At 52.5% G+C, this 10,000-nt stretch overlaps 1 protein-coding gene across 1 annotated transcript in view; it reads left to right on the forward strand.

Moving 5' to 3' along the window:
• Positions 1-10,000, forward strand: part of LOC133358828 (caskin-2-like) — a 61,373-nt gene that overhangs the window by 34,213 nt on the left and 17,160 nt on the right. The window contains exons 11-15 of the mRNA XM_061577276.1: positions 1,168-1,282; positions 2,974-3,054; positions 5,104-5,178; positions 6,317-6,501; positions 8,091-8,142. Of these exons, the coding sequence (XP_061433260.1) occupies positions 1,168-1,282; positions 2,974-3,054; positions 5,104-5,178; positions 6,317-6,501; positions 8,091-8,142 (508 nt within the window). The remainder of the gene's footprint in view (positions 1-1,167; positions 1,283-2,973; positions 3,055-5,103; positions 5,179-6,316; positions 6,502-8,090; positions 8,143-10,000) is intronic.

A 10,000-nucleotide genomic window follows, 5' to 3' on the forward strand; every position in this document is an offset into this window, starting at 1 on the left:
GACTGGTGGCCACGGGAGGTAATAACAGGGGAGTCAGCCTGCAGTGCTAGTGGACTAGTGGCCATGGGAGGTAATGACAGGGGAGTCAGCCTGCAATGCGAATGGACTAGTGGCCACAGGAGGTAATGACAGGGGAGTCAGCCTGCAGTACGAATGGACTAGTGGCCACGGGAGGTAATGACAGGGGAGTCAGCCTGCAGTGTGAATAGACTGGTGGCCACGGGAGGTAATGACAGGGGAGTCAACCTGCAGTGCGAATGGACTAGTGGCCACGGGAGGTAATGACAGGGGAGTCAGACTACAGTGTGAGTTGACTAGTGGCCACGGGGGGTAATGACAGGAGGAGTCAGCTTGCAGTACGAATGGACTAGTGGCCACGGGAGGTAATGACAGGGGAGTCAGCCTGCAGTACGAAGGGACTGGTGGCCACGGGAGGTAATGACAGGGGAGTCAGCCTGCAATATGAAGAGACTGGTGGCTACGGGAATGATCGAGAATAGGAGTGTGGCCAGGTGACGGAAGCGGACGGTGGAGTCTGCTGGTGGAGCGAGCGGTCTAGAACCAGCGAGAAGGTTCAGGAATGGGGGCGTGGCCTCGGTCCGTATGTAAGGGGGAGATGCGCGGGAGACTCGGGGCTGTCGTAGTAGGGGTCTCGGCCTGTTCACGTGAACGTGTTTCTACAATAAAACAGTGTATCAAGTCGTCATTACACCAGTACAGCACACCGGTGTGTTGGAGAGCAAAGCCACAACATTTACAATCTGAGCACGACGTTTTGCCAGTAATTACAACCAGCTTCATCAGGCCACAGCCAGATTTTTTGAGAAATCCTCCTATTTCGTTCCTTAAATAGAGGGGTAGTTGTTCATAATGAAGGTGTTTGGGTTAGATCGCGTTATTTATAAATGTGTCATAACCCTCCACCATCCGACACGGCCAATCAGTAAAAAAAGTGTCACGTTGACAAAAGACTATCAAAGATGAAAGCAGCTCAGCAAGGTGGCTTCATCATCATCATCACGTGGAAATGCATAGCAGGAGCCAGATCACTCTAAACGCGTGCTGATGTTCATTCTGAATGTGCTGTTGCTACTGCAGGTGTTGGAGCGGCCTATGGAAGGGCTACGTGAGTGGTGACTGTTGTTGTTGTTTCTGCTGCTGCTGTAGGTGTTGGAGCGGCAGGAGAGCGGCCTATGGAAGGGCTACGTGAGGGACCGGCTGGGCGCCTCTCGTGTCGGATATTTCCCATCGTCCGTTGTGCAAGTCATCAGCTCGTCCGCGGGTGAGCAGCGAGCGGCCTGCGGTTGTTGTTGTTGTTTTGTTGTTGTTGTTTTGTTGTTGTTGTTGGGGGCAATTGTCAACTTGTCAACAACGGCCGCATCGGACATGAGGACATCTCAGCGGCGTCATCATTGGTGCACTGCAGCTCCAAGACTCGAACCGCACGAGGCATGCGGTGTGTGTGTGTGTATCTGTGTGTGCGTCTGTGTCTGTGTGTGTCTGTGTCTGTGTGTGTATGTGTGTGTCTGTGTGTTTGTCTGTGTGTGTGTGTGTCTGTGTGTGTGTTTCTGTGTGTGTGTGTGTCTGTGTCCATGTGTCTGTGTGTGTGTGTGTCTGTGTGTGTGTGTGTGTGTCTGTGTGTGTGTGTGTCTGTGTGTGTGTCTGTGTGTGTGTGTCTGTGTGTGTGTCTTTGTGTGTGTGTCTGTGTGTGTGTGTCTGTGTGTATATCTTGTGTGTGTGTATCTGTGTGTGTGTGTCAGTGTGTGTGTGTGTGTCTGTGTGTGTGTGTCTGTGTGTCTGTGTGTGTGTCTGTGTGTGTGTGTCTGTGTGTGTGTCTGTGTGTGTGTGTCTGTGTGTGTGTCTGTGTGTGTCTGTGTGTGTCTGTGTGTGTTTGTCTGTGTCCGTGTGTCTGTGTGTCTGTGTGTGTGTGTGTCTGTGTTTGTGTGTGTCTGTGTTTGTGTGTCTGTGTGTGTGTCTGTGTGTGTCTGTGTGTGTGTGTCTGTGTGTGTCTGTGTGTGTGTGTGTCTGTGTGTGTGTGTCTGTGTGTGTGCGTGTCTGTGTGTGTGTATCTGTGTTTGTGTGTGTGTGTCTGTGTGTGTGAAGTGGGGAGCGGTAGTGTAGCGGTTAGCGCGTTGCGCTATGAACCCGGCGACACGGGTTCGAATACCACTCACGGCCAACACCGGTGACGATTATCTGAACCGATCCCGGGCCTCCCCTCGGTCGACTCAGCCTCAAATGAGTACCTGGTGCAGTGTGTAAACATTGTGCCACTAGGGAGACAAAGGCGGTCGGGCGTGGTGCTGGCCACCCACCCCCTCGTGTGCCGTTCCGGCCTTCATAGGTGCTCGCTAACAGCACTTGCCCCTACAGTCTGTTAAGGCTATATGGCGGATCTTTGTCTTGATCTTTGTGTGTCTGTGTGTGTGTGTCTGTGTGTGTGTGTCTGTGTGTGTCGCTTGCGAAACGTGGACCCCCCTAATGGAACATCTTCGCCAGTTAGAAACATTGAGGCTGGCCTGCCCTACGATCCATCCTGGGTTTAACCAGCAGGCTGGATTGTGTGAGGAGCTCACAAATCCTTGAAAGATCTGGGCAAAGTCCCATCGGTGAGCTCCTCCGGCAGGCAAGGCTGCGTTGGCTGGGTCATGTAGCTCGCATGCCCAGCCACCGCATGCCTAAACAGCTTTTGTTTGGCCGGATCGAGAGTGATGAATATCTGAAACCGGTCCTGGACCTCCCCTAGGTCGACTCGACCTCGAATAAGTACCTGGTGCGGTGTGTAAACATCGCCACTGGGGAGACAAAGGCGGCTGGGTGTGGTGCTGGCCACCCAACCCCCTCGTGTGCCGTTCCAGCCTTCATAGGTGCTCCATAACAGCACTTGCGCCAACCGTCTGTTAAGGCTACACGGGGGATCTTTATCTTTATCTTTGTGCATGTGTGTGTGTGTGTGCGCGCTTGTTTTCTCAGACCCAACGTCTTCCATTGCGCGGCCGGTCTCTCTTCCGTTCCCCAAAGACCGCGACAGCGGAGGGCTGTTCGCACACGCGGGTGAGCGCCGGGTGCGTGCGCTTGTGCCCGAGGCCGTCGGACGTACGCGCAGGCCCACGTTGAACTTGTTTAGCACATTAATTCTAGATTTGAAGCTTTCGTGACTGCAAGGATTCATATTCTTAGGTTTTTTCGGTAAAGTGACGTAGGTAAAAAATTAAAATTAATAAAATAAAAATAAAATAAAAATCACGACGTTTCGGGGGCAACACAAGCTTCCGTCTTCAGGTGGAACAGTCACAGCACGATTGCTGTATCAAGTGAGAGAAATTCCAAGAAAACCGTATTTGTATATATACTGGTTGAGGGTGGGAGGAGCCAAGGTAGTCCCTGAATATTATTTTTATTGTGAGGTTCGGTGCGGCTGAAGCACGCTGCTAGGAATGAGCCTTTGTTGTGTAAACTAGGTGCGGATGATGTAAAGGTGCGTGCAAAAGGGACTGAGCCTTTTGTTATGTAGAGGTGATGCGGCAGCACGTAGCCAAGCCGTGCGCATCGGGGGTCCGGTGAAGAGGCGTTGAACCCCGACAGTTCTGGCCGACTCACACCTCATTTCCCGCTTTCCATGTGTAGTAGGTTCCAGGAGACTTGGACGACGCAGTTGGAGGCACACTTATTTATTAAGCACAAAGTACATAACAGGCCGAGATGTACAACACTCGAAGGGGTATCGGCCCCTTCACCCGTCTAACTGGGAGATCAACCCTCTATGTCACGGCTAGCCTACTCCTAGGTCCTCCACTACCGGGCTAGGGGAGGCTAGCTAACCCAGCTCTGGTTAAGCTGGGATTACGGCACCCTGAGTCCCCAGACTGGCTCTGACAAGAGCATCGGCTCTGGGCTCTCGGGGCCACGCCACTGGCTTGCCCTGGTCGGCCCTGAGAAGGACAGCGATCCAGGGGAGTCCCAGGGCCTATCTAGCCGGTCTTCTCTCTTCACTGGTTAAGGCTGAACACTGAACGCCGAGCCCTCCGGCTCACCGCCTTATATAGCAACTCTCCCACTGAGGGGTGGGGCCGCGGGGGATCCCAGCTCCGTGTCAGCCCCCCAGGCTGAACGGTGCGGACGTGGATGTAAGCACTTCTCGGCGTACGGGCATAACCACGCCCAGTGTGTTTGTTTGCCCTCCGTAACACCTCTACACATGCACGGAGCATGGGGGTATACGAATGGAATGCACTTTGCAAATGTCAATCATCGCTTTTATTACACTGGTCAACACACTTTTTCTGGCATAAGGTATTCCAACGGTTTTAAGATAACTTTGGGGTGCTTATTCCAAATCTGGCAGTTTTTTGAGATATCAAATATTGCATTTTCAATAAAAACTGCAGAAGAAAAATATTAAATAAATGTGGATATCTACATAAAATGCTATTATAAACACACTATCCTAAAAATACAGCACCATATTTTAACACTAAAGCAGTCACTGACTCGCAACAACTTGCAATCATAAGTGACAGAGTTAATTTCGGGTAAAATCAATGAAAATGGGGTATGCCGATAGCATAAAATGAGATGTGATAGAGCAAATCTGAGATCAGATTTGGAACCAGCACCCTGAAATTAGTCTAGAACAGCTGCAAAAGTCCAGGCCAGAAAAAAATGTTTTTTTGTTGTTGACCAGTGTTATCATGACTACGACGATGGGTGACGGTGATGGTGGCGGTGACGGTGGTGGTGGTGGTGGTGACGTGATGGTGGCGGTGACGGTGGTGGCGGTGGTAGTGACGGTGATGGTGGCGGTGACGGTGGTGGTGATGGTGGTGATGGTGGCGGTGACGGTGGTGGTGATGGTGGTGATGGTGGCGGTGACGGTGGTGGTGGTGGTGGTGACGTGATGGTGGCGGTGACGGTGGTGGCGGTGGTAGTGACGGTGATGGTGGCGGTGACGGTGGTGGTGATGGTGGTGATGGTGGCGGTGGCGGTAACGGTGGTGGTGATGGTGGTGACGGTGGTGGTGGCGGTGATGGTGGTGGTGGCGGTGATGGTGGTGATGGTGGTGATGGTGGTGCATCGTTTGTGTTGATGTCACCTTCTTGACAGACGCCCTGGATTTTCACAAGGCCCAGACAGTGTGCGGAGGCTCAAGGGACCTCGTCTGGGGATACAATGCCGGTGGTAAAACACACAAAACGACAAAGATCCCCCCGTATCGCCTCCACAGACTGTTGGCGTTCGTAAAGGGCCCGTCCATAAATAACGTCACGCGATTTTTGACCCCCCCCCCCCTCGTCACACGGCGTCACAAAATTTAATCTGGCGCTGCACTCTGATGTTGTAGGAGTGTTATAACAATTCTATATTCCGATTTAGAGCTTTCGTGACTGCAGGGATTCATCTTCTTGGTTCTTTCGGTAAAGTCACGTAGAAGGGAAATAATAAAATAATAATAAAATCTTTTATATTCATATTTTATTATATTATTTTATTATGTTTTATTTTTATTATTTTATTATTTCCCTTCTGCGTGACTTTACCGAAAGAACCAAGAAGATGAATTCTATATTCATTTAAAGTTGCGCATTTTGATGTTACGTCACATTTATCAAACCTCCCCCCCCCCCCCCCATCGTCACACATCGTCACAAATGTCTGACCGCCACCCCCCTTAGGTGCGTGACGTCATTTATGAACAGCCCCTATGTCGGGTGTTCGTGAGTTGGGTGTTCGTAAGTGTGAGTGTTCGTAAGTAGGGTGTATGTAAGTGTGGGTGTTCATTATTTTGGTGTTCGTAAGTGTGGGTGTTCGTGAGTTGGGTGTTCGTGAGTGTTGAGTGTTCGTGAGTTGGGTGTTCGTATGTCGGATATTCGTAAGTGTCGGTGTTCGTAAGTCCAGGACTTGCCTGTTTTGTTGTGTGCATTTGAAATGGCAATGGTGTAACGTTGCTATGTTTAATTTTCGATTTAAAGCTTTCGTGACTGCAGGGATTCATCTTCTTGGTTCTTTCGGTAAAGTGACGTAGAAGGGAAGTAATAAAATGATAAAAATAAAACATAATAAAATACAATTCTCACGACGTTTTGGCCACAACGCAAGCAGCCGTCCTCAGGTGAAGACCAGGTCTGTCGTTGCTATGTCGTTACTATGTTTACGTGTGAAGTGTGTCTGCGTGACGATGTTGTTGTGGAGGACGCTGTACCAAATACAGTTTGATCGACTGATATACGATTGCCTGCACCGGTACCACGTGCACTTCGTGGCTACGATTTGCACTTGTTACGTTTCATTCTTCACGTGTTTTTCTTTTATCTCCCAGATGCGCCGGTCGGCGATTGCAGCAGTATGGGCAGCAGCAGAAGCTCGGGCAGCGGAGAGAGTGTGGGCAGCAGGAGAGGGCAACAGGAGCATCAGCATAATCATCAGCAGCAGCAGCATCGTCAGCAGCAGCAGCAACATCATCATCAGCATTATCAGCATCAGCAGCTCAACAAAATCACAAAGGTACTGATGTGTGTGTCGTCATCGTCGTGTCTGCGTCTGCCCCGTGACCTCCTGCCAGCGGGCGTTCGACACTTCACGTGGCCTCGACGTGCACATAGCCTGGCACAAGCGTCGTGGTGACGTCACCGCCACTTAGCGGCGAATGGCGGTTGTCGTTGGTGGACTGTGATTCTGCCAATCATCGTAAGCGGTCAACCCGTAGCACCCGGGGTCTGTCCCGTGACCTCCGGCCGGCAGCGAGCTGTTCGCGCGCGTCACGCTACAGCCTCAAAGCGCCTCTTGGCCTTGCCACGAGCCCTGCTGTCACGTGATGTTTGACGTCCGCTGGATTAACCGGGGCGGCCGCTGGGTTCGAACCGCCATCGTCAGCGGGAAGCGGCAAAGGCGCCACTCCTCCCCCTCCATCTCTCCCCCACCATGGAAATAAATGACATTGTACTGTCTGTGTGTTGTGTGTGTGGTGTGTGTGTTGTGTGTGTGTTGTGTGTGTGTTGTGTGTGTGTTGTGTGTGGTGTGTGTGTTGTGTGTGTGTGCTGTGTGTGCTGTGTGTGTTGTGTGTGTGTTGTGTGTGTGCTGTGTGTGTTGTGTGTGTGCTGTGTTGTGTGTGCTGTGTGTGTGTTGTGTGTGTGGTGTGTGTGTGTTGTGTGTGTGGTGTGTGTGTGCTGTGTGTTGTGTGTGTTGTGTGTGTGTGCTGTGTGTGTTGTGTGTGTGGTGTGTGTGTGCTGTGTGTTGTGTGTGTGGTGTGTGCTGTGTGTGTTGTGTGTGTTGTGTGTGTTTGTGTGTGTTGTGTGTGTGTGTTGTGTGTGTTCTGTGTGTTGTGTGTGTGGTGTGTGCTGTGTGTGTTGTGTGTGTGTTGTGTGTGTGTGCTGTGTGTGTTGTGTGTGTGGTGTGTGTGTGCTGTGTGTGCTGTGTGTGTTGTGTGTGTGTTGTGTGTGTGCTGTGTGTGTTGTGTGTGTGCTGTGTTGTGTGTGCTGTGTGTGTGCTGTGTGTGCTGTGTGTGTTGTGTGTGTGTTGTGTGTGTGTTGTGTGTGCTGTGTGTGTGTTGTGTGTGTGGTGTGTGTTGTGTGTGTTGTGTGTGTGCTGTGTGTGTGTTGTGTGTGTTGTGTGTGTGCTGTGTGTGTTGTGTGTGTGTTGTGTGTGTTGTGTGTGTGCTGTGTGTGTGCTGTGTGTGTGTTGTGTGTGTTGTGTGTGTGTTGTGTGTGTTGTGTGTGTGTGCTGTGTGTGTTGTGTGTGTGGTGTGTGTGTTGTGTGTGTGTTGTGTGTGTGTTGTGTGTGTGCTGTGTGTGTTGTGCGTGTGTTGTGCGTGTGTTGTGTGTGTGTGCTGTGTGTGTTGTGTGCTGTGTGTGTGTGTTGTGTGTGTGTTGTGTGTGTGTTGTGTGTGTGTTGTGTGTGTGTGCTGTGTGTGTTGTGTGTGCTGTGTGTGTGTGTTGTGTGTGTGTTGTGTGTGTGTTGTGTGTGTGTTGTGTGTGTTGTGCGTGTGTTGTGTGTGTGTGCTGTGTGTGTTGTGTGTGCTGTGTGTGTGTGTTGTGTGTGTGTTGTGTGTGTGTTGTGTGTGTGTTGTGTGTGTGCTGTGTGCTGTGCGTGTGCAGATTACACACGGAGAAGAGAGGATCGTACAGACGGGAAACCTGCCCATTGCAGGTGAATGAACACCAACACACATCATCAATACCACCACCGCTGATGGCACTGTTGCTGGCACTACTGCTGCTGATACTACTGCTGATACTACTACTGCTGCTGAAACTACTGCTCATTCTACTACTGCTGCTGATACTACTGCTGCTGAAACTACTGCTGCTCATTCTACTACTGCTGCTGATACTACTGCTGATACTACTACTGCTGCTGAAACTACTGCTCATTCTACTACTGCTGCTGATACTACTGCTGCTGAAACTACTGCTCATTCTACTACTGCTGCTGATACTACTGCTGCTGAAACTACTGCTCATTCTACTACTGCTGCTGATACTACTGCTGCTGATACTACTGCTCATTCTACTACTGCTGCTGATACTACTACTGCTGATACTACTGCTGCTGATACTACTGCTGCTGACACTGCTGCTGACACTACTGCTGATACTACTACTGCTCATTCTACTACTGCTGATACTACTACTGCTGATACTATTGCTGATACTACTACTGCTCATTCTACTACTGCAGACACTACTGCTGATACTACTGCTGATACTACTGCTGCTGACATTACTGCTGATACTACTGCTGACACCACCGCTGCTGACGCTGCTGATACTACTGCTGACGCCACCGCTGCTGACGCTGCTGATACTACCACTGATACTACCGCTGATACCACCACTGATACCACCGCTGACGCCACCGCTGCTGATACCACCACTGATACGTCCGCGAGCTCCAAAAATGTTTTCACCCCAATCGCGGAACGGCATCGACCCTGACCTGGGACTGAACTCAGGTGGCTCATTGTCAAGGAGTGCCCCCCCTCCCACACACACTCTGTGGTGGTGGTGGTCGTGGTGGTGATGGTCGTGGTGGTGGTGGTCGTGGTGGTGGTGGTCGTGGTGGTGGTGGTGGTCATGGTGGTGGTGGTGGTGGTCGTGGTGGCGGTGGTGGTCGTGGTGGTGGTCGTGGTGGTGGTGGTGGTGGTCGTGGTGGTGGTGGTGGTGGTGGTGGTCGTGGTGGTGGTGGTGGTGGTCGTGGTGGTGGTCGTGGTGGTGGTGGTGGTGGTCGTGGTGGTGGTGGTCGTGGTGGTGGTGGTCGTGGTGGTGGTCGTGGTGGTGGTGGTCGTGGTGGTGGTGGTCGTGTGGTGGTGGTGGTCGTGTGGTGGTGGTCGTGGTGGTGGTCGTGGTGGTGGTGGTCGTGGTGGTGGTGGTCGTGGTGGTGGTGGTCGGGTGGTGGTGGTCGTGGTGGTGGTGGTGGTGGTCGTGGTGGTGGTGTGGTGGTCGTGGTGGTGGTGGTCGTGGTGGTGGTCGTGGTGGTGGTCGTGGTGGTGGTCGGGTGGTGGTGGTCGTGGTGGTGTGGTGGTGGTCGTGGTGGTGGTCGGGTGGTGGTGGTCGTGGTGGTGGTGGTCGTGGTGGTGGTCGTGGTGGGTGGTCGTGGTGGTGGTGGTCGTGGTGGTGGTGGTCGTGGTGGTGGTCGTGGTGGTGGTGGTCGTGGTGGTGGTGGTCGTGGTGGTGGTGGTGGTGGTCGTGGTGGTGGTGGGTCGTGGTGGTGGTCGTGGTGGTGGTGGTCGTGGTGGTGGTGGTCGTGGTGGTGGTCGTGGTGGTGTGGTCGTGGTGGTCGTGGTGGTGGTCGTGGTGGTGGTGGTGGTCGTGGTGGTGGTGGTCGTGGTGGTGGTCGTGGTGTGGTGGTGGTCGTGGTGGTGGTCGTGGTGGTGGTGGTCGTGGTGGTGGTGGTCGTGGTGGTGGTGGTCGTGGTGGTGGTGGTCGTGGTGGTGGTGGTGGTCGTGGTGGTGGTGGTCGTGGTGGTGGTGGTCGTGGTGGTGGTCGTGGTGGTGGTGGTCGTGGTG

Source organism: Lethenteron reissneri, chromosome 63, assembly GCF_015708825.2.
Source record: "Lethenteron reissneri isolate LAM-NWPU_2019-01 chromosome 63, ASM1570882v1, whole genome shotgun sequence".
NCBI lineage: Eukaryota > Metazoa > Chordata > Hyperoartia > Petromyzontiformes > Petromyzontidae > Lethenteron > Lethenteron reissneri.